This window comes from Seriola aureovittata, chromosome 19, assembly GCF_021018895.1.
Source record: "Seriola aureovittata isolate HTS-2021-v1 ecotype China chromosome 19, ASM2101889v1, whole genome shotgun sequence".
Lineage (NCBI taxonomy): Eukaryota > Metazoa > Chordata > Actinopteri > Carangiformes > Carangidae > Seriola > Seriola aureovittata.
The window spans coordinates 11,710,737-11,732,560 of record NC_079382.1 but is presented as its reverse complement, the minus strand read 5'-3'; the positions used below and the strand labels follow the sequence as shown (position 1 = coordinate 11,732,560).

The 21,824-nt window shown below is 41.6% G+C and overlaps 1 protein-coding gene across 1 annotated transcript in view; it reads left to right on the top strand.

Moving 5' to 3' along the window:
* LOC130160644 (steroid hormone receptor ERR2-like) overlaps nt 1-21,824 on the top strand; it is a 41,361-nt gene that overhangs the window by 13,979 nt on the left and 5,558 nt on the right. Inside the window, exons 3-6 of the mRNA XM_056363285.1 lie at nt 1,875-1,991; nt 11,864-11,974; nt 12,331-12,492; nt 19,388-19,657. Coding sequence (XP_056219260.1) covers nt 1,875-1,991; nt 11,864-11,974; nt 12,331-12,492; nt 19,388-19,657 — 660 coding nt within the window. The remainder of the gene's footprint in view (nt 1-1,874; nt 1,992-11,863; nt 11,975-12,330; nt 12,493-19,387; nt 19,658-21,824) is intronic.

Here is a 21,824-nt window from a genome sequence, read left to right as displayed (position 1 = left end):
AGTGAATAGGGAGTGATTTAGGACACATCCTTCCCCACAGTGGAGGAGCTGCTCACAGCTGCTAAACATTACAATAGTGTCAGTGCGATAACTCGAGGATGATCTTCACAGCAACAAAAAAAAGTGTAAGTGCCCAAATTCCACTCTACGCACTAATTGTTTACAGCAGTACTGCATCGTGATTGTCATAGTATAGTGTTTTTGCTGTATACTATAACAAAGTACATTTATTTCTCAGAATATACAAGAAATTAATGTACTTCACCATCGTGTACTGACAGGAAATGATGCAATTCGTGAACTATCAGGCATCAATCAAACTGTGACCTCGAAACTTTTGAATTAATTAGCATTTCTTTGTTTTCTTGCATCGCTCTAGTGTAACTTTCTTTTGTGCATTGCATTGTGGGACTTTAGTATTCATCAGCAGCACTCGTTTTTTTAGTATTGTACACTGACTCTCTTGTGTGTACTTAATTTTGTTCTGTTTCCTATGTGACCACAGTGCACATTCAAAACCTGTTTAGAAATAGTACGTAGTATGACCATGGGACAAAGCCACTGCATCATTGCATTAATCGACAAATACTATACTATGAATATTAGATTGCACATGGTCTTTACAGTTAGTTTGTGGTATAGAATCGGCACACAACATGCCTCCTGTATCTGCACATGTGCACTGCAGTCTACCGTATTTTCCCTCCGCGTACGCCTCTCAGTTTAAAAGACTTTAGCCACCCTGAAACCAGCACCAGCCTCTGCCAACATCCTGGCATGGTGCCCCGGGCCCCTCACTGTGCATGTGACCCTGCTGGCACCATCGATTCCAGGGATCCTGACAAATGTTGGCACCTTCTCCTTGTCCAACAGGGGGTTGTGTGTGCGGTTGGGGGGGAGCAGATCTGGCAGAACTGCAACAGACAACACCTGGTTTGCTGTTTTTAGGTACCATTAATACATCTCTGGACTATCGGGACATTGCTTAAACATTCAATCAAGGGATTTGGATACTTGGGAGGATTTGTCATTGGATTCTGGGGGTCACGTCAACTTTTGAAGTGAGCGTGTAATGATCCGGAAAAAAAATTGTTAACCGGAAACTGGTGAGAAAGACAGGCAGCGGTTACATGGCAGCAGATTCAATATGTCTGCATTTCTGGCTGTTTTTGGACCCGAGTGATTAAATTGCATAGGAAATATTTCCATAGTGAGCCAACAGCCATCGAGACGGACTTGAATAATACATCGAGCCTTGCTACATGATACGGGAGCCTTAGATTGGCCAATCTAACAGCAGCTCTTGGTCTTTACTGAAGAACATTATGCAGAGCGCTCGACTGTGCATCCATTTCTTAGCCCTTGTGTTGTGGAGGGAGGGCAGCTTTCCCATCATCCTTTAGGTGAAGAAGGATGGGCTGGAAGGGGTCGTGGTGAGCCTTGCAAAGAGGACGCTCTGCATTAATGAAGCTAATTTATCTGTGAATCAAAATGGGGGTGGGACTCCGGGGCGGGTAGGTGCTTTTTACATGTCCCATCAAAATGCCACTAAACTCTCCTCTCCTTCAGGAGTGTCACACGGGGTCACCTTGGGACAGGTGTGTGTGTGTGTGTGTGTGTGTGTGTGTGTGTGTGTGTGTGTGTGTGTGTGTGTGTGTGTGTGTGTGTGTGTGTGTGTGTGTGTGTGTGTGTGTGTGTGGTGTGTGTGTGTGTGTGTGCGTGCGTGCGTGCGTGTGTGTGTGTGTATGCACACATGTGTGTCTGTGCCTGATTTGATCTCCTTTTCCATTCAGTCCTTTTAAAACAAACTCCTCCTGATTTTTGATTTGCAAACAGAATTAATAACATATTTTCTTGTTTTTTTTTTTTTACAGGGAATATTGAGTACAGCTGTCCGGCCACCAACGAATGTGAGATCACCAAAAGGAGACGCAAATCATGCCAGGCCTGCCGCTTCATGAAATGTCTTAAAGTTGGCATGTTGAAAGAAGGTGAGTGCTGTTATTATTTTAATGGTAATTTCATAGGAGAACTGAAAGGAATTTGTTGCTATTTTATTTTATTACAATTGAGTCAAAATAGAAATACCTTTTAGCTACAGCCCTGGTGAGATCTTAAATAGGGTTTATTGCTCTCAACAATTTAAAAATAATGATAAAAGTAGCATTGAAAAAACAACAAATTATTATTCTGAGGATAAAATCTTACTCTCATTCTTCTAATTTCTGTGTTTTATTATAATTTAAAGAATTAAGCTTTCCTCTGAGACCTTATGATCATCCCAATTATGAAACTATTCAGAAACATATTAGATGCCATCAAGATTGTGACCAAACTTAACACAAAGGTGTGTAGTTTTTTAGTTTAGGGAGAGTTAATTAACACGAGTAATAACTAACATATACAGGTCTGTTGTTTAGGTTTATATATTGAAATAAAGGATTTACCGTCAATGTTTTGAACATACACAACTGTCTCTTTCATGACAGTGAATTATATATAGTCTAACAGTCTCACTGAGGACTAAAAGACTAGTCAGTGATCAGATATTAAAGCAAGCTGTTGCCTCAGGGAGACACCAGTGACATCACCCACATGCCTTACTTACCTCTCCTCACACCCCTGAGCCTCTCACTGTTGAACTCAGGCGGGTGGGAAAAGCTGCTGAGTTGGATGTTCCTACCAAGACTGACTGAGATGTGTAACAGTACTCTTGAAAAGCACAAGCTGTTCCCCTAAGACTTCCCTCTCCCATGGGCCCTGGGTGTCTCTCTCCCTCACCCTCTTGCTCACCCTCACTCTCGCTGTCTGTCTGTCTCCCCTCCCCTCTCTTGCCTGGCATATTGATCCACTAAATGCTTTCCGAACATCCCATCTCACTTCCTGCATGTGTTGTTTCTCCTCCACTCAGAGACCTTTGGGAGTACGGAGGGAAAATCTAGCCGATAGATTTTCTTGTTCTTTTTCTTTTTCCACGTTTTTTGGGGGTTTTTTTGCATTTGTGTGTTTAGTGAGAAGAATCATTCTACACTGATGCACTGAGTCAAGCACTAAGTTATGTTTTTGTAAAGAGTATTATCATACCCAGCGCTGAACTGGGACTTTACTGAACATAACTTAGGTCCTATCTTTTTGCACAGACTGTCATGAAAAATAGCTCATGTTAAACATATATAAAATGTGACGCTTTTTTTAAATTACATTTCTATCTGTCACCAAAATAAAATGGAATATTTTGACACCTGTTTGCAGGCAGATGCATAGAAATAAATTATCAGTACAACTATCAAAAATAGGCACCACACACTGTCAACAACAGTAAATTTATTGAATGAAAGAAATGTATCTATTTAATTAAGTTACTATATAATCTTGGCAATGTGCATAGTAATATTTAATGAGTGAAAAGTTTTTGTTTTTTATTTTGTTTTTGTGGATCAATGTTTCATACCCTTTAGTATTATGCGTCATCTATTTGCTGAATTACATGTCATGTATTTCACTAGCAAATTTTTTCCCTTGAGTTTCAGTCACTTCAGAGCTGAGGTTTTCAAACAAGATGCCAGGGACAGATGCATGCAGATGTTTTGAACACAACAGGAAGTTAGTCATTATAGTTTGCCCGTTTATTTGGCTTACTTATCAACACGTTCAGCATTTGAAGTTGCAGTAATGGCTGTGGCAAACAGCTCCTGGAGGTAATTAAGGTACGTTAATACCCTTAGCGCCCCATTTTAGTGCCGTGTCTAGTCTATTCTCAGAGCCGTAAGTGAGTCAGTCAATCCTGAACACAAAGATGTGATACACACAATTGTAGATTCAGTGTGACTTACACGATCTAAGAATATCACTATCCCAGATATCCTTTCATAAATGTCCATGAATGCACTTTGAAATCATACAAAAAAAAGATCCAAGATTAAGCTTTAAAAGACGCTTCTTATACTGTTACTGCAGAAATTCATCATGTTTTTAAGTTTTTCAGTTTTAAAAGAATCCAGTGATAGTTGTATGTATATCCTTGGGTATACTGCAAATAAGAACTATGAAAAGTTTGAATGAAAATTTTGAAAATTTGTTTGTTAATTCAGCTCTACTAATTATTTGTTTGTTAATTCAGCTCTACTAATTATTTGTTTGTTAATTCCCCCCCAGTAATTATTTGTTTGTTAATTCAGCTCTACTAATGAGGCCTGGTGGTCTTGATTTTGTCTGAGGGTGGGCCCGGTGTCAGATTTTGAAAATCCATGCTTTAGATCCACCTTACAAACGCTCAGGGCAAAGTTTAGTTGACAAGCAGCAACTTCATAGAATTGTTTGTATTTTTAATACTTATTCAGTAGAACATTATTTGATCTCTGAAGTCTCCCCAGATCAAGTTCTGGAGTTCAGCCCAACCCCATCCACACTGATTGTATGATATATATCCTAATATAAAAGGGAATGTTTACAGACTTTGTTTATTGGCTCCACTTAGAGACACAACAGTCATAAATTTCCTAAAAATAAAACCGTGGTGATACAGGTTTGTTGTATTCTGCCAGCACCAACACGTCTCATAATAGAGGCCAGAAGCAGTTAACTGCAATCTGTGCTGGTAACACAAGACTGTATGTCAGGCTCTTGGTTCACTTCCACTGATATAACTTCACTGTGTACTGATGTAGCTGTGTTTGTTCATCTCAGACTGAAGGGTCATCCATTGTACTGCCGTTACAGAACTATTTATACCTGCCTCCACTCTTGATGTCTTCATCCCGGCCCAAATATCTCACACCGAGGCTTTGACTGTCAGCCAGAAAAAACACTGTTGCTTTAGAAATAAAGCTGAAACTATTAGCGCATGCTTAAAGGAAAAACGGTGGGGTATTGTCTGTGGCGGGCTGAGTTAAGCCGTTGATGTGGACAGTCAGTGTGTGAGTGTGTGTGTGTGTGTGTGTGTGTGTGTGTGTGTGTGTGTGTGTGTGTGTGTGTGTGTGTGTGTGTGTGTGTGTGTGTGTGTGTGTGTGTGTGTGTGTGTGTGTGTGTGTGTGAGGGGGAATTTGACGCCGTAGCCTCCACCACCTGCCGCTCCTGAGACGCAGCATCACAGCCACCGCGACATGTGGCACAGTGGGTGATTCTCTGAAAGTGATGGCATTCAATTAAAAGGAAAAAGGACATTTAATCGTGGCGTAGTGCTGCAGCATGGCCTCTTACACACTTGGGGGAACTTTGATCATGGAATCAGTGGGGGGACAGCAGCTTGCCCTACTTCATGTAATGAGATCACCGTATAACAAGTGGCCAAGAGCTTGTCATGGAAAAGGAACATTCACACAGTATAACATGAATGTCATGAATAAAGCAATCTAGTCTTGTGAGATCTTCAGAGCAGATAATGGAACCAAAAACACAGTAAATAAACGCTGGATAAATAAAAATGCTATAGAATTGGAATTGGAAAGAACATATATGCTTGGGTGACAATTTAATAGGCAGGTCTACTTTCTCCACCACCTGCTGCACTGAAATCTTCTATTTCTATTGTAAAATATTCTATTGTACGAATATTAGCATTCAGATATTAAACAGTATATTGGCATTTTATATTTATTTCCTCATGAATTCTTTTGGGCATGGCTCACATTACAAACTTCCCTTCGCTCACAACATCCCAGCTAAGTGTGTTTTTACTTGTTACAGTGCGGCAGATATCATAAGAAATGCCTCGCACCGCAGAAGATGCTGAGAGAACTTATGTCCTCAGTCGTTCTTAAAGTATGTAATATTTCCACCAGGACCCTCTAAGCTCCACTTTAAGCGTGCCATCTTGAATCATAAAGTGCCAGCTGCCAGAGTGAGACCAGCACTACTGGCAGCAGGAGGAACCCCTCCTCCCTGCAACACCTGCCGCTGATCAGCTGACTTCAATTTTTAAACCCGGTTTGGTGGCGTCAGGTTTGTTTGGAGTCGATTGTAAGTCCAAACAAATCAACAATTCTGAAGCAGCAGCTCAACAACAAACATAGGCGAGGAGCGAGGAAAGCAAAACGTGTTAGTAAATACAAATTGTGCAGTTAATCAGTGTGAATTACATCTCAGGATATTTGCTTGTGGATGCACATAACAGGAGTCTGGATGTGAGTAAACAGTTTCTGTGACAGCGAATGACTTTTATACCTGAGAGTAAAATCAAAGAGACTCAAAGAGAAAGAAACATTGTAGATGACAGGCTTCCTTCCAGATCCGGCTTTACTGCTGTGCCGCAGCAGAGCGCTCGGATGAGCTGGGTGGATGGTAGCGGCAGGCGGCTTTTTGAAGAAACCTGCCTCGCTCAGTGACCCCTTAAATGTCCAACTGAGGCTGATAAAAGGTCACAGGTCCAATGGAAAAACCCTCACGTAATTACAACTCGCGGAAGGTATGGTGTCAGTCACTACTGCCAGGAGTCAGTGCCCACAGCTAATAGTAGCGCTAATACCCCCATAGCATTACTCTATGGTGCTAAATGATGCATGAATTTTCTGGACTGAATTAGCTTTTTTTTTTTTTGAGTCACTGTTATTTCCTGCTAAAGATGGAAGATTTATTTTTAGTTTTTTGTATTTTTAGCATTGCAGTAAAATGTGCGCAGGTCTTTCAGTAATCACATCATCATGTTAGCAAATTAGCATGTTTAAAAAGTATGTCCTGTCGAAACAGATGCATCCCTCCCTGTAGACCTTATGAAATTCTGTCACGAATAATTTTTTTTTTTTTATAGCAATTTCAATAAAAAACACTTAAGCCTTTGCTCCTCTGAAGTTGATGCTTGTTGGTTTTAGTGTTAGCTAAGTGTTTCTGTGGTGTATTCTTTGCTTGTGGGGATTTTCTGACACTACTGTAATGTGGTGGATGAAAACAAGCTGCCAGACTATTTTGGCAACCTACACCGCTGTCTCGCCCTCGCCAGACCACAGATAGGGATCAGCAGTCTTTCCTGAGCGAACGTGGCTACCGGGGTAACGTTACAGCCTTATTTTCCTCCAGCCACATACACAAAAGATTAGTAAAGCCATATCCAATATCACAGACTGTCAGGTCCCTCGCCAATCAATAGGCTTAGATCAGAAACCAATCTATACCCTAAGATTACATCATCAAAATAAAGATATAGCAAAAGTCTGTAGCGCATAAACGGCAGATGATGCAAGGCTGTGTTAGCACTACATCTGTATATGCAGGACTGAACGCCCTCTGACCCCTTGCTACATGATTTTTTTTCTCGTACCACAAACCTGTCTATTTAATACACATGTATGGGGCCTTGTTTGCTTTTTAGGGTGTCAGAGTAGCTGGCAGACTGCAGCTGAGAGTCAGCGCCCACCCAGAGGCTCTGCTCTGGCCTGTCCTCACTGTCTGGCAGGTGATAGATCAGACATGGAGGCTAACACGTGTTCCTCTGAAGAAGGGGATTTAGCGAAGTGCTGACCTCTTTACAACCCTCCGCACACACGCACTCAACTCAGAACACATACATCCCTGTACACACATGCCAAATGTACAGTATATCACCCCTGACAAGTGACATGGAATCGGACCTTGAAGTGCATGTTTCCTCCTGGCACTCGTCTCCATCTATGTCTTTTTCTCCCTCACCCACTCCGACATACAACACACTGTGTGAACACCACAAACTGAAGGCCTGCTACACCAATACACCGGGGATCCTGAATCGACCCGCCCATCTCCAGCCGTGCAGATGTTTTCGATTACAGGCACATTTGTGGTCAGGGTGGCTCTGTAACACACAGTAATACCCCTCACGGACACGCCGGCTCAGATTTATGAAAAGTGTAAAACATGATAAAGAGAGCGATGCCAGTGTGCACGGTTATGGGAGAACAACTCCAGCTTTGTCTTGTCAGCCCATCAGGGGTTAGAGCAGGTGGGACGCCATCCTCATACACCCCCCTCTTCCTCTTGTCCCATACCCTTTTTCTCAGAGACTGCCTCCCTCCCTCCCTCCCTGGAGCCCACCCAGTCTCTGTACAATCAAACAAAAGCTGTCCAGCGCCTTTAGCTCTTTGCAGGCTTACAGACTCGGCCCTTAGAAGTAGCTCTGCAAGGGCAAGGTCCCTGTGCCTTGTAAAGGGTGAGTGACTGTGTAGGAGGGGGCGCACGCTGCATCCCTCTGATTTTTCCCAGCTAAAATAGGGAGCTCCTAATCTCCCCTTGGCAGCGCTCGCCAGCCAGCCAATTCTGACACATTCTCTAGAAAGAAGCGCCTCTGACAGGTGAGCGGCTGAAAATAGTTGTGTGAGATACAAACATACACACACACACACACACACAGACATACACACACACACACACGCACATGTTCACATTGTAACGCACAAGCTTGATACTTACTGTGAACCACATGTACATTTGTGAGATTAAATCTGTTCGCTGTAAAATTTCTTCTGCATAGAAGGAATCAGTCTCATAGATATACTTTGTGATACTTTTTGATACTGCAGTTTGTTTTTATGGATAATTTTATGGATAAATTTCTAACTCATCTTCCCGCGTAATTTCTGTGTTGTTTATGTTTGATTTGTTGTGCAATTTATCAGTGTCATTTATGCTGTGTGTTGGCCCATAGCTACCACTGAGGACACTGAAGTCACGTTGTCTGTTTTTTATCTGGGAATTTGAGGTGTGTAACAACCGTGGGGAGTTATATGATATAATTTAACCCTATAAATTGATGCTGAACACAGCTAGAATATTTCCGGTTGATGTCGGTTGATATGTTACATCCATAAAAAACATGGATTCTTAGGTTTTGATATGATACATAATATGTACTGTATGATTCTGTCACACAGTGTTGAATAAGACTTTAAAGGTACTAAAGTGGAATACAGGATTTAAAGAAAAACTAATACCCCCAGAATTTTATTCTTGCAGTTTGGAGAAGGCACATTTTACCATGTTGCGTCATTTTAATGGAATTTACAGACTAATTAATTATGATAAAGGGAATCATTTCAATATTTTAGCAAATTATTAATGACTTTATGTTTAGTGTTTGTGTTGCATAAAACTTGGAATCATGACTTTAGTATTTCTTTACCTTTTTAAATAGTTGGGGTTTTTTGTGGACACGTGAGGAATCCCAATTACTTTGTGGACCTGAATAGTAATAAAATAACTACATATAAAAGAATAAAATAAATCCACATGACACACACCGCCACCGCCAGGAATAAACAGCCGCTTCAATCAGGAATGTGCTTTAAGGTTCCAGAAGTCAATAAAGATATTGAATGTGAAAGGGAAGCTGGGGTCAGGTGGCCGTAAAGATTGCTCCTATGCAAACATGCCTCATCGTCTTTCCATACACATGTACACACACACACACACACACACACACACACACACACACACATACAGACACACACAGACACACACACACACACACACACACACACACACACAGACACACACACACACACACAGACACACACACACACACACACACAGAGCGAGGATGGACTATCAGGCAGTATCTCTGTGTCTCAGCCCGTCTCTCTCATAGTCTGCAATAAGTTATGAGCATACTGTACCGTACTGTATGATCTTACCAAGCTCATAATATCCAGCTCACACACTTCTACCACCTCCCATTCCCTGCGCTCGTTTACCCCATAACCTCACCCCCTGCATCCATATTTTGGCTGCCACACTTTATGAAGGGCCAGCAACCGTAAAAAATGGATCTGGATGCTTTTAACATGATCTGTGCACCCGCCCGGCCCCCATGTCACAGGCTCTCTCACTACCAAGACACAAGCTCTCTTCAGGACGCGACTGTCTTGAAGCATGGAGGCTGCTGTGGTTTTGGGCCTGAGTTGTGGAATGTGGTGCTGACGATGACACAAGCCCCCCTCCCTCCCCAGCCCTCTACAAAGGGCCTCATCCAGCTGTCTTGTTGTGGTCAGATTCTCAGTACTGTGCTGTATCACATGGGGAGGAGATAATCCTGCACTGGTTGGATCAGGCGCTGGCTGGGACAGGCAGTGCTCTGAGGGAAGAGATGTACACCCGATGCTAAAAGGGAGAGAAAAAGAGGCAGACAGATGGAAAAGTGAGAGAAAGAAAAAAACAGATCTTGCAGAAAACTGATACATTCAGCCAAAAGCAGCAGCTTGTTTTGTCTTATTCCCCAACCCTCCCATTCTTCAGCATTATCTAACCCATTTTTTCCCCCTCCGTCATTCTCTCTGCCCTCCTGCCATGGGTCTCTGCCATTTGCAGCGCTGCTAAGCTGTAAACTGAAACTGGTTAGCGCTGAGCTCTTAATTCTTGTCAGCGTCCATTAATTATGGGCCAGTTGGATGTTCCAGTTCAAACAGCCCCCGCGGATCTTGGAATTCTAACTCCGGCTGTTTGGTCACTTGTCGCTTGTCACAGCCACATGACCCTGCAGCCCGCAGCAGGGAAACCAATGTGTGTGTGTGTGTTTGTGCATCTGTCCACTTGTTTGTGTGAGTCTGTGCTTCTGTGTGCATGCATGTGTGGATGGTGGTAGATGTCAGGGACAAAGGCAGCAACAATTCACTGTCACTTAGTCTGACAAGTCTATGGTGCATGAATTTAGAGTCTACACCTGCTCAATATATTTTTGCATTACACAAGCTTATTGTTGTGAAAGCCTTTACTGACTGCATGCGCCTTTATTAGGCCTGTGTGTGTCATTAAATAGAGAGAAGCTATTGAATTGATTAAATATGTGGAGTACATGTGCGCAGTTTCCTGAAGCACAATTTATAATTTTAAATTTACCTTAACCAAGAGTAATGGCAAAAACAACTACTAAAGCTCCATCTGTCGCAAACCCAGTTCCTGGCTGGCTAACTGACTAATTAAAACCACATCCACATGTGTTCAAAGAACAAGAAGTCTATTTGCAAGCCTTATTGATTACTTTAAGGCGTACAAATGGAAAGCTGTGTTAGGAGAGGGGCTCTCGATTTAGCTTCAATCTGCCAGGCATAAAATGATCTCACTGTGTTTGCTGGGAAGAATGAGCTCCCTCTGGGCACGGTGGGTAATTAGGTTAGTGGATAGTCGGTGTCAGGAAATTGAAAGACCATCCTAATCGGATTCTTTTGTTTCCAGGGGAATCAAAGGAATTTATACGAGTCACTGGGATATCTCACACGACTCAATTCCACTTGACCATGTAAAATCTGTTTGCTCTCCCTCAATGCTCAAACAACTTTTAATACAAGCGTGTAAATCCAGGACATAAGGTGCATCTGATGTAGCCTGTGTCCTTTGAGATGGCTTTCAAGATAATCCCAGATATGTCACGTTTGTATACTAACTAGGTACTTACACTCTTCCATCTGTAACAAGGAAGTATTGAACGGTTCCTCTTGACAGTCAAAAGGTTAAACATAAATGAATGAAACTCTGTACTCCCAGTTATGATATATACATAATAATATACATGCCATGTATTTCCTTAATGTACTTTTTTTGCAGGATATATACCAAGACAAATTTGTTTAGTAATATATTAACTGATGTATACAAAGTAGTCCTCAGTTTTGTATGAGGTGCCTTATAAAGAGGTTAAAAATTAGAGATTTATGAGTGAGCAAAAAATATGCAGAGAAGTCAAGTTTCCCAAAAATAACCTGTAATAAAGAGGCTACGGTGCTATCGTTAGCAGTAATTGTAGCTATAGTCGAAGATGAAACAGCATAAAATTGGTCATGTGGCATTTTAATTGAATCTAATGATGTCACATTTGCTTGATTGATAAAAAAAACTGAGCAGACAAACAAAACCTTGTAATTGAATGGTTCTATTTTATTCTACATGTGTGATATTTCTTTTGCAGGTGTGCGTCTGGACCGGGTGAGAGGGGGGCGGCAGAAGTACAAACGAAGGTTGGATGCAGAGAATGGCTCCTATCTCGGCCTCTCCATCCCCCCTCCAGCCAAAAAGCCACGTGAGTCACAGTTTTCATTTGTTTTCACTCAGTTGAAATGTGGGTTGTACCTCAGCGTTACAGAAAGGCTTCACATCAAAGCAGCAACTTCACAATGTTGCATGTTGGGACTAAGAGCTGTGACTTGCAAGACTGCAGTTAGAAATGTGTTAATTTTTACAAAATATGTCGTTGAGGAAGTAATATTAGCTCAACACCTTTTAAATGATATATTGATTCATTTTTTTGTTGTAATTGTTCGTCCGTTTCCTTAAAAAACAAATTTGTGTATGCTGTTGCCTGAAATTATCCCACAACACAGAACTCTTTTCCCTCTTGTCTCGCTCTGTCCCTGTATCCGTCGTCCTCTCTGTCAGTGACAAAAATCGTTTCCCATCTGTTGGTGGTGGAGCCAGAGAAGATCTATGCCATGCCTGACCCCACCATGCCCGACGGAGACATCAAGGCCCTCACCACGCTGTGCGACTTGGCCGACCGCGAACTGGTGGTCATCATCGGCTGGGCCAAACATATCCCAGGTAGAGAGACATGACTGCTGATGAATGAACGTGTTGTGTGGGATCTGGTTTTCTGAACCTTTTGATTTCTTAATTATTTAAACCTGGTCATGCATTTAATAGATATTATTTTCTCTATAAAGAAATATATATGCTTTGACAAAAATCAATAGATGACTGAATATAGAATAGAGCAAAACATAACTTAAAAAAATATTTCTAATGAGAATAAAATTGTGTCATTTTGTTAGTTTGATGACTGGAATCATAAAAAGGCAACTTCACAGGTCTTATGCTGGAGGTAAAGAAAGGATGTACTCCACTTTACTGAAATGATACAGTATGAGATTACTGAAGTAGTTCACTGACTGTTGACACACATAAACACCCCCCCCCACACACACACACACACACACACCCCACACCCCTCCCACACACACGCATACATTCATGCACACACACAGGATAATTAACATCTGCTACTCATCTGCACCTAAGGGAAAAGCTAGTCCCATATTCTAAAATCTAATCAATAAAGAGCAGCTGAAACCTTTGATTTGACTGGGTAGGGTGGGAGAGTCTGGGGGGTTGGGATCCGCCCCTATGTCAATGTATTCCATTTCAATCCAGGACTTAAAGAAAGCAATCCTCTTACTTACTTAAGGAGACTACACAGGGCCTGTGGTAAAATTGATTTATTTAGGGAAATACTGACGGATTTCCCTGGTCCTTGTTGAAGAATTCTTAAATAAGGCTTGTTATGCAAATGTTTTTAGATCTTCTTTTCTTTTCATCTCTATCAGTTGAAACAGACACTTTGAGCTCTAGTATGTTTAAACGGAGCACACGTCAAAGTGGATGCATCTCATTGATCCAGTCAAATAAAGTATTTACAAAGTTGCACGTCGCCAATTCAGCTCATTTAACTGAGAAATATTCTCGGTGTTTTAAATGTATTTTCTTTCTCAGTTAATGGGGTTAAATGCCCATCACAGTTTCAGTATTCACATGTCTTGTTCTGCCCCACAAACAGTACAACCCAAAGATATTTCATTTACAGTGATATAAGATAAAACGGAAAATCCTCACATTTGAAAATCTGGAGCCAAAGAATTTGTGATGAAAAACTACAGAAATTATTAATAAATCATCAAAATAATATAATCAGCTACAATGCAATTCCTCTTCTATGACTATAAACATAACAATTGCAGATATTTTTTCCTCCTCGTGGACTTATTCCCAGCTGGCAGGACACTAACCAGCTGCTCAGCTCGCTGGTCCGCCTATATTTACCACTAATCACTGATTTGTCATTAGATTTATGTCTCACTCCTTAATTAATGAAATTTGGATTGGGTGAAAGTGTGTTGATTCCAAACTGGCCCTGGGAACCTCAGAGGTATGACTTTTTGCCGAGACCGCCTCAGAGAGAGGAAGTGGAGGGCCGCTGGGGTGCGAGGCGAGGCTGCTGTCTCAACATTTAGTTTACACTGCAACCAAAGGAGCATCCCTGACCCACATGCAGTTTTTCTTTCCCTGACCTCTTTTTCATCGAACATCTTGAGAACAAGGATATGTCTGAACTAGCTTTTTTTTTTTGAAAATCTAATTCAGGTATATTTTTCAGAGAGTGAAAAAGAGGTCAAATAGGGCAACTACAATCAAATTCTTCAATTTAATCATAGCCACAGGGCTGCAGAAATAAATTCAAGAAATTTAGTGTTATATTTTTGGACCTCAATCTCTGTTACATTTTCTATGTATAACTATTGATCTTGTATGCTATGACAATCTGAGTCCAGACCTGACGGAGTTATTAAAGGTGCGTGTGACACTCCGGGGACATTTTACCCGGGGCCACCGGGTCAGAGTGTCACCGAGTAACGATTAAGACAAAAGGGGTCCCTACAGTTTAACAGTCCACTCCCACCATTACACTCATAGACCGCTGCGCAAATGGCCTTAACGATGAGGTAATAAGAGTCATTACTGCAGATTGCTCCATTAATGTAAAAGTCCTTCAACACCCAGATGTGGAGACCTGGGAGGAAACATGCAACGTTGAATAGATTTTCTGAAGGGTCCAATATATGTGGTAAATAGCTTTTCTCGGGACGTCTAACTCTGATGTATTATAATGTGCAGTTAAGTTTAATTTTTATTTAAATAAAAGCAAATATTTCCACCAAATACAAGACGGAGGCTCCAAACATGAAACAGAAGTTAAAACCCATTTTGGCTTCAAATACAAAGCTGTTAGGAGACGGGGTTAAACACGTTAAAGTGGATGGTTGTAACTCATCACCAGGCGGTTACATGCACTGTCATGAACAAGGAAACAGAATCGTAACACAGTTGTCAGGAGGTCAAAGGTGGCCACTAATTTGTGCAGCTGTTAACACACACACACCATCTTAGACATGTAGCTGCACACAACATGTGTAGATTTATATTCGAGGCAGCAGCATTCAGCGCCCTCCGGTATTTAATGTTCACTCAGCTCAGAGCATCACTTTCTTCCTGTTTGATTTTTTTTTTCCTCTCTTTTTCTCTGCCACTCACACACTGCCACTCTCTCGCTCTCTCTCTCCCATCATATCTTTCACACACACACTCTGGCTTCCTTGTTCTCTTTTTCCCCTGGCTCTCCCCCTCCTACTCCTCCTGCTCATATAGGGCCCTCTAGTCTCATTATTACCTCTGTCTTTTTATTAGGCCCATTAGGGCTCTTAGGAGGCCTGTAATGATACTAAATGAATAGAGAGTGAACTGCTGTCTGTTTTAGACCTAGCTCTCAATGACAGCTTCAAGCTTCACTGCCAGCCACTCAGTCTCTTCATTGTACTGAATAAGGATTCAATTACTTATCTGATCTCTACCTGTACTGTACTGTTGCATAGCCGGAGTACTTTTTTTCTTTTGGTATGTAGCAGAACGGGTACCTTACAGAAATATACATAGAAGTATACAAGTATACAAACAGTGTAATTTTTACATGTTTGCAACAGTTTGACTTGGAGCATCACAGAGTGTTAGATGAACATTTGATGAACAGTCCTAGGAAGTAGAATTATATTTTATTTTGATTCAGCTTCCCCCTAACTTCCCACAACACTGGCTGCTGGAGTTCACATTCTGCGTCCCTTAAATGTTTAGGTTTAACACTTTGGTTAAGATTAAGAAAACATGATAGTTTTGGTTAAATGTTAATAGAGTAAACGCATCATGCCTCAAGTAACTACTCACTTTTTCAATATTCAACCAAGATCATGATCTAAAAGTAATCTTTTTTTTTTTTTTTATCATGCTCTAGTTGCTACAAGGAAATGTTGAAAAATGTTGTCAGTGGACAATGTGCAGATAGTTTCAGTATCAACCTTTTGCAAAATGTTAATCAACCATATTTATTCATTATGTTGGTAGAAAATATAATCCAGGTGGCATTACATTTCTTTGAGGACATATTTGCTGTTGCAAATTAGTTGTATCTGAAGAGAAAGAAAAGCAGAAAGTAAAACATACAGTCGCTTCAACATGGAGCTAAAAACCGAATCAAAACACAGTTTATGAACTCTGGCTTCATAATTTACAGACAGCAAAGACAAGAAAACTAGATGCTAGCTGGTGAGGTAGCCACAGCTAGCAGTAGCGAAAGCTAAATTTCCTTTTTTTTTCACTCATAACTCTCTCTGAAATTGAGTGATCAATTTCCTATCCAACATTATGGTATTTCTGTTAGTTATCCAACATAACTAAAGGGGGCAGCAGCCAAATCCAGTGAGGATGGACAAGTTTGACTGAAAGGTAACAAGCCTAGATTAGCAGAGTGTCACCAACTGCCGTCTCAGCTCGTGGCTCTAGGGGAATACATGCAATTTAAATTTACCTTTAAATCACACAAGTGTAGCAATGGATTTTTATTTAGATTTCATTATTAAGTGTAGGCCGGCACGATGGTGCAGTGGTTAGCACTGTCGCCTCACAGCAATAAGGTTGTAGACATGCAGGTTAATTGGCAACACTAAATAGCCTGTAGGTGCGAATTTGAGTGTGAATGTTTGTTTGTTTTTATATGTCAGCCCTGTGAAAGTCCAATGTCAACTGGCTGAATACTTTAAACCTCCCACCTCAGTTCTCTGCCTTTGTAGGACAGAAGAGCAGATAATAATTTGTTTTCTTAAAGTGCAATGGAAACCTGTAGTATCTCTTGTTTCCGTCGTGCTTTTTGTCTTCACAAGGGAAGGAAACTACAAAGACAGAGACATAGGCATTCACCGGTTTGCTCAATATTGTGTCATGTTTGGTCAAACGGCAGTAAATCAGTAGGGTGAAATATTGATATTTCATCAGGGGGAATCACACTCCACAGCGACACTTAACTCGGCCACCTCCGGGCGACGCACCTGAAGCTCCGGGGCGACCCCCGGGGAGCCAGGAAGTCTCTCCATCGCTTCAGTAAATTGAGTGGAAAGAAAAAAAAAACCACGCAGGCTGGGGAACAGAAAAGATGATGAAGAAAGGGAGAAGACAGTTCAACAGGGTGTTGATTCTTTCACAAAATGTGTAAAGAAACGTAATATAGCAAGACAAAGAAAAAGTTGAGCACATGAAAAAAAGGGTGCATATATATAACAGCCAATCTGTTCTTGTTTTTTGGTGGTCCATATGAGAGGTTTGATGATTTCAGCACTATTAAGCATTATTGTTTATGTCTGAATCAATGCTTCTTTACAAGTGGTGAAGCTTTTTTTTTTTATTCACTTTGGCTTTTTCCAGACAACCAACATGTTACACATATAGCCACTGATCCTCCCTCTTTATTCTTAATAGCCCTTAAAGGAATAAACACATTCATTTTCTTGGAAAAAGTGTCTTTTGGGGATGGAGGGTAAATTCATGAATTCCTGATGCAGCCTACAGTATCTACATTCTGTGATCCTGGAGTCCTCCCATCCCCCCACTAAACGTGTACCGGATGTCCTCCATCAACTGTCTGTTTGTCAGATCTGAGGCTTGGATCGATCCCCCCTTCGCATTTGGTGGACTGATTACAATCTACTAATCAATGACACCCCCAGCACTCTTTTCTCTCTGCTTCATTCTCTCTCTTCTCATCGTTCCTCTATTTGCTTGATAAGAACCATCGAGAGGACCTCTTTTAAGTCAACCTGCCCCATTCCCATCCATACAAGCGCAGATTTAAGTAAGCAGAGTGGTGGGTTCAAGGCCCTGGTCAATACCCCCTATCACCTTCCTATTCACCATAGAGTAGTGAAAGGTATTGTGGCGCTTTAGGTCCTTTCAGGTGTCTGTCTGTTTGATGTGGTGTGTGTGAATGTTAGAGGAGAGAGTTGATGGGTCGACCTCAAGATCTTGGATGAATTGTTACTGAATTCAGGGGGTTGAACTCAAAAGAATAAAGAAAGAAGAAGGAAACTGTCAGGTAGAATATAATTGTTTTGGGGGTTTTTTTGTCTTGAACCTTAACTTTGCTGGGTTTATAAATTCTTTCCCATCATAATACCGATTCATGCTGAATATTCAAGGAGACTTCCAGTAACTGTGTTCATGACTGATATGACTTCATGTTACAACCACTTCTAATTTTAGAGCAAACACACAACAAGATGCAGACCAGTGAGAGGTGAAATACTCTAAAGTCCAACATACTTAAACACATCTCTTCTCTAATATACGAACATAAAGGCTTTCAGCTATCGTGCCTTTATCAGGGCGCTATCTGATGCTTTCCGTTTTATTTGTATATAGTCACAAGAGAAATATGAATTACCACAAATCTACTTATCATTGGAACCAATACATTATCCAGGCAATTGAAGTAAACGCCTCCACTGCTGCGGTGGAAAGCTTTAGGGGAAAAAAAATAACAAGTGGACAAATTAAAACCATCTTTTTCTTAGTATCATTTTACAAAGCACAGTATTAACTGTAACTGTAATTAACTTAAGAATTAAAAAAGAAAAAAATCATCTTTCAAAATGCAGCATACTCTAATCTCTTCCATCGCTCAATACAAATGGCCCTAAATAATTCCTCAGAAAATCTTCTGTTAGCCTCAGTACATCCTTCCTTTAACTGAAATTCATTTTCTTTAAATGTAGCTTCCCACTTAAGCATTTCAGACTCAAACTGCCTAATTATATATCTGAAATGCCTTAATTTTGTCTCCTTCTGGAAAATTAGTAAATGGGATAAGTGAATGGGAAAAGGGGTCTCAGACTATTGGACCCCACTGTATATAAAGAAACGACGCTGATGAAGGCACAATCGCCAAAAAATGTTTGAGGAATAAAGCCCACTACACTGGAGAAGAGTTTTGTGACTTATTTAATTGTGGTGTATAACTTAGACTAAGATTTTGACAGATAGCTAAAACAAACTTGAAATAATAATACTGAGGCCACTTTAATTTAAGACCATTTATTTAGTCAATGCTTAAAATCCAGGATTTATTCTTTGCTGTGAAGAAGAATTAATTTCATGTTCTTTCTTCCTCACTGTGACTAGAATAAGAGATGGTTAGGGTTAGGAGTGGATTTGTCTTCACTAAGTGCTGTCTCATGTGCTTATGTACTGGGTCGCAGAAGAACTGTTGACGGTTGATGGGTGAAGCAGCCCAGGCTCATGTTTCAAAGGCCTCTACACTTGACTGATTTATATTCTTCCCTTAAGCCACCACATACAGTGGTCGGCCTCTGTTTCAAGTTGGGCTTCTCCGGGGATTGTCAAGCGTTGTACACACTGCCCATAAAACATATGGAGGACTTGAAATGGCCAATTAAAGTGTAGTGAGATTAATGGATTGATCTCATGCTTTGTCATGTGGTTGTACAAAGCAATGTCTGGAAAGAAAATATAAAAATAACGACACATTTTCTTTTTCTTTTGGCAGGTTTTTCCACTCTGTCGCTGGCAGACCAGATGAGTCTACTGCAGAGCGCCTGGATGGAGATCCTGGTGCTGAGCATCGTGTTTCGCTCCCTGCCCTGCGAGGACGAGATTGTGTACGCAGAGGACTATGTGGTGGACGAGGAACAGGCGAGGATCTCAGGCCTGCTGGACTTGCACGTTGCCATCCTGCCGCTGGTCCGACGCTACAAGAAGCTGCGCATGGAGAAGGAGGAGTTTGTCACGCTCAAAGCCATCGCCCTTGCCAACTCAGGTAAGTTAACCTCCTTAATCCCACTGTTAGTCAGTCCAAACTCATGCTGTGCAGCCAACACACACATTTTTTATTTTAAACTCTAATGGAGATCCTAAAATTTCCAAATATACCAAATATTTCAAGTTGAATTTTGGGGAAAGGTGAGGAGATGTACAAGACATGGAGAATGCTTCCATCTGGGTTTGAATTTCACTCAGCGTAAGTATTATATGGCATCACTGAGGAGCTGGAACAAGATCATACAGAGTATATATAGCCTACAACTCTGTCAGACAGTGAGGATTAAGATGATTTCTTCTTAAATTGGAAACAAATCTAAACTAGATGTGAAGGGGTTAATGCAAACATACAATACATCAGCAAATATTTCAGATCTGCAAAACAGCGAGTGTGACTTTTGATTGAGGTACAATTGACTTTACAAAAACTGATTAAATGAAGAACAAGAACTGATGTTTTTATTGTAAAGTTCAGTCATTCAGCCAAATATCCTTTTCTTCTCTCTACAAACTCAAAGGTGACATGAGCTTGACCAGAAGGTACATCTCTATGTTAAATCTCAAATAAATCAAGATAGTTGGCATTTAATTAAAGCAAACAAAGGAATAAAACAAAAAATGTCAAGTGATTGTCCATATCTGGGGAGCTGATCACTTCCACAATGAAGGATACCTGATAAGAGGGGGACAAAAAGGTCAGGAGCACGGTTGTTTAATTTAACACCACCTATGTGTGAGAGAGTGTGTGTGCATCTATATTTTAATTTGTGTGCACGTGTGTGTGTGTGTGTGTGTGTGTGTGTGTGTGTGTGTGTGTGTGTGTGTGTGCGTGTGTGTGTGTGTGTGTGCGTATGCGTGTGTGTGTGTGCGTATGCGTGTGTGTGTGTGTGTGTGTGTGTGTGTGTGTGTGTGTGTGTGTGTGTGCGTGCGTATGCGTGTGTGTGTGTGAGTGACTGTCACAGTGCGCTCTCATTCTCTCTGTCTCCATAACAGTAGCTGCCAGCGCGCCACAGCCGAGGGAGATATATTTAGCATTTCATTAGGAAAACAGGGGCTGTCAATAAAATGTGTTAAGTGGCGTGGAATGAGCGTTGGGGAGCGACGGGCCTCGTTTGTTCCAATGTGAAGATGCTGCGCCCGTATCGACAGTTTGCTTTTCATGAGGCCGGGCCTGTCCCCCACTAATCAATGCCTGTTAGGAGTCTTTTCTCCTGCCTGACTGAAAAATGAAAAATGCTGAGCCCAGAGCTTTAGTCTTCTGATGACAAACTCTCCATGGGAGAGTGGAGGGGGGGGGGGGGGGGGGGGGGGGGGGGGGGGGGGGCTGGAGGGAGGGAGGGAGGGAGGGGTGATGGAAAGGCAAGGATGTTAAGGTAAGGGAGAAGTGTGAGAGAGGAAGGCAGGGGTTGAGAGGGAGGCTCAGGGAGGGCGAGAGGGCAGCTTCGGCTCGTTTGAACACAGTCTCGGAGAGCTTCGGCTCCAGGGGTCCTGTGGGTGTGACAGCTGTGGAAATTCATGGCCATTGATTTTGTAATTAGCGGAGTATCGACGGGATTGACGCCAGGCTGCTGACGGATTACATGGAAATTGTTTCTTCAAAGTTAGTTTTGCATTCCGCCCCTAACCTCATTCAACACACACACACACACACACACACACACACACACACACACACACACACACACACACACACACACACATATGAAAACAGTCACACTCTCCCTTTGCATTTACACACACTGACACACATTTGCAAACATATTCTTGCTTTCCCCTCCTCTCCCTGTCTTTCTCTCTCACACACACACACACACACACACACACACACACACACACACACACACACACACACACACACACACACACACACACACACACACACACATGCTCGCACAGCCAAACGAGGATCAGATCAGTATTAACATGAAGGTTTCAAATGAAGAGTGCTGGAACACATGTGCGGTCCACATAGCCTAGTTAATTTCCCAAGATAGAAACGCAATTTACACAGAAGGCGACTGGTAAAAGAGACTTAATCAGTCAGTTAGGAACATAATTAGCCTTGTACTTTCCTTTTTTCTGCCTCATTTACATGTTCATACACGGTCTTACTTCACTCCACAACTTTCATGACACATAGCAGAGCTGATCTAATTCACTCACAC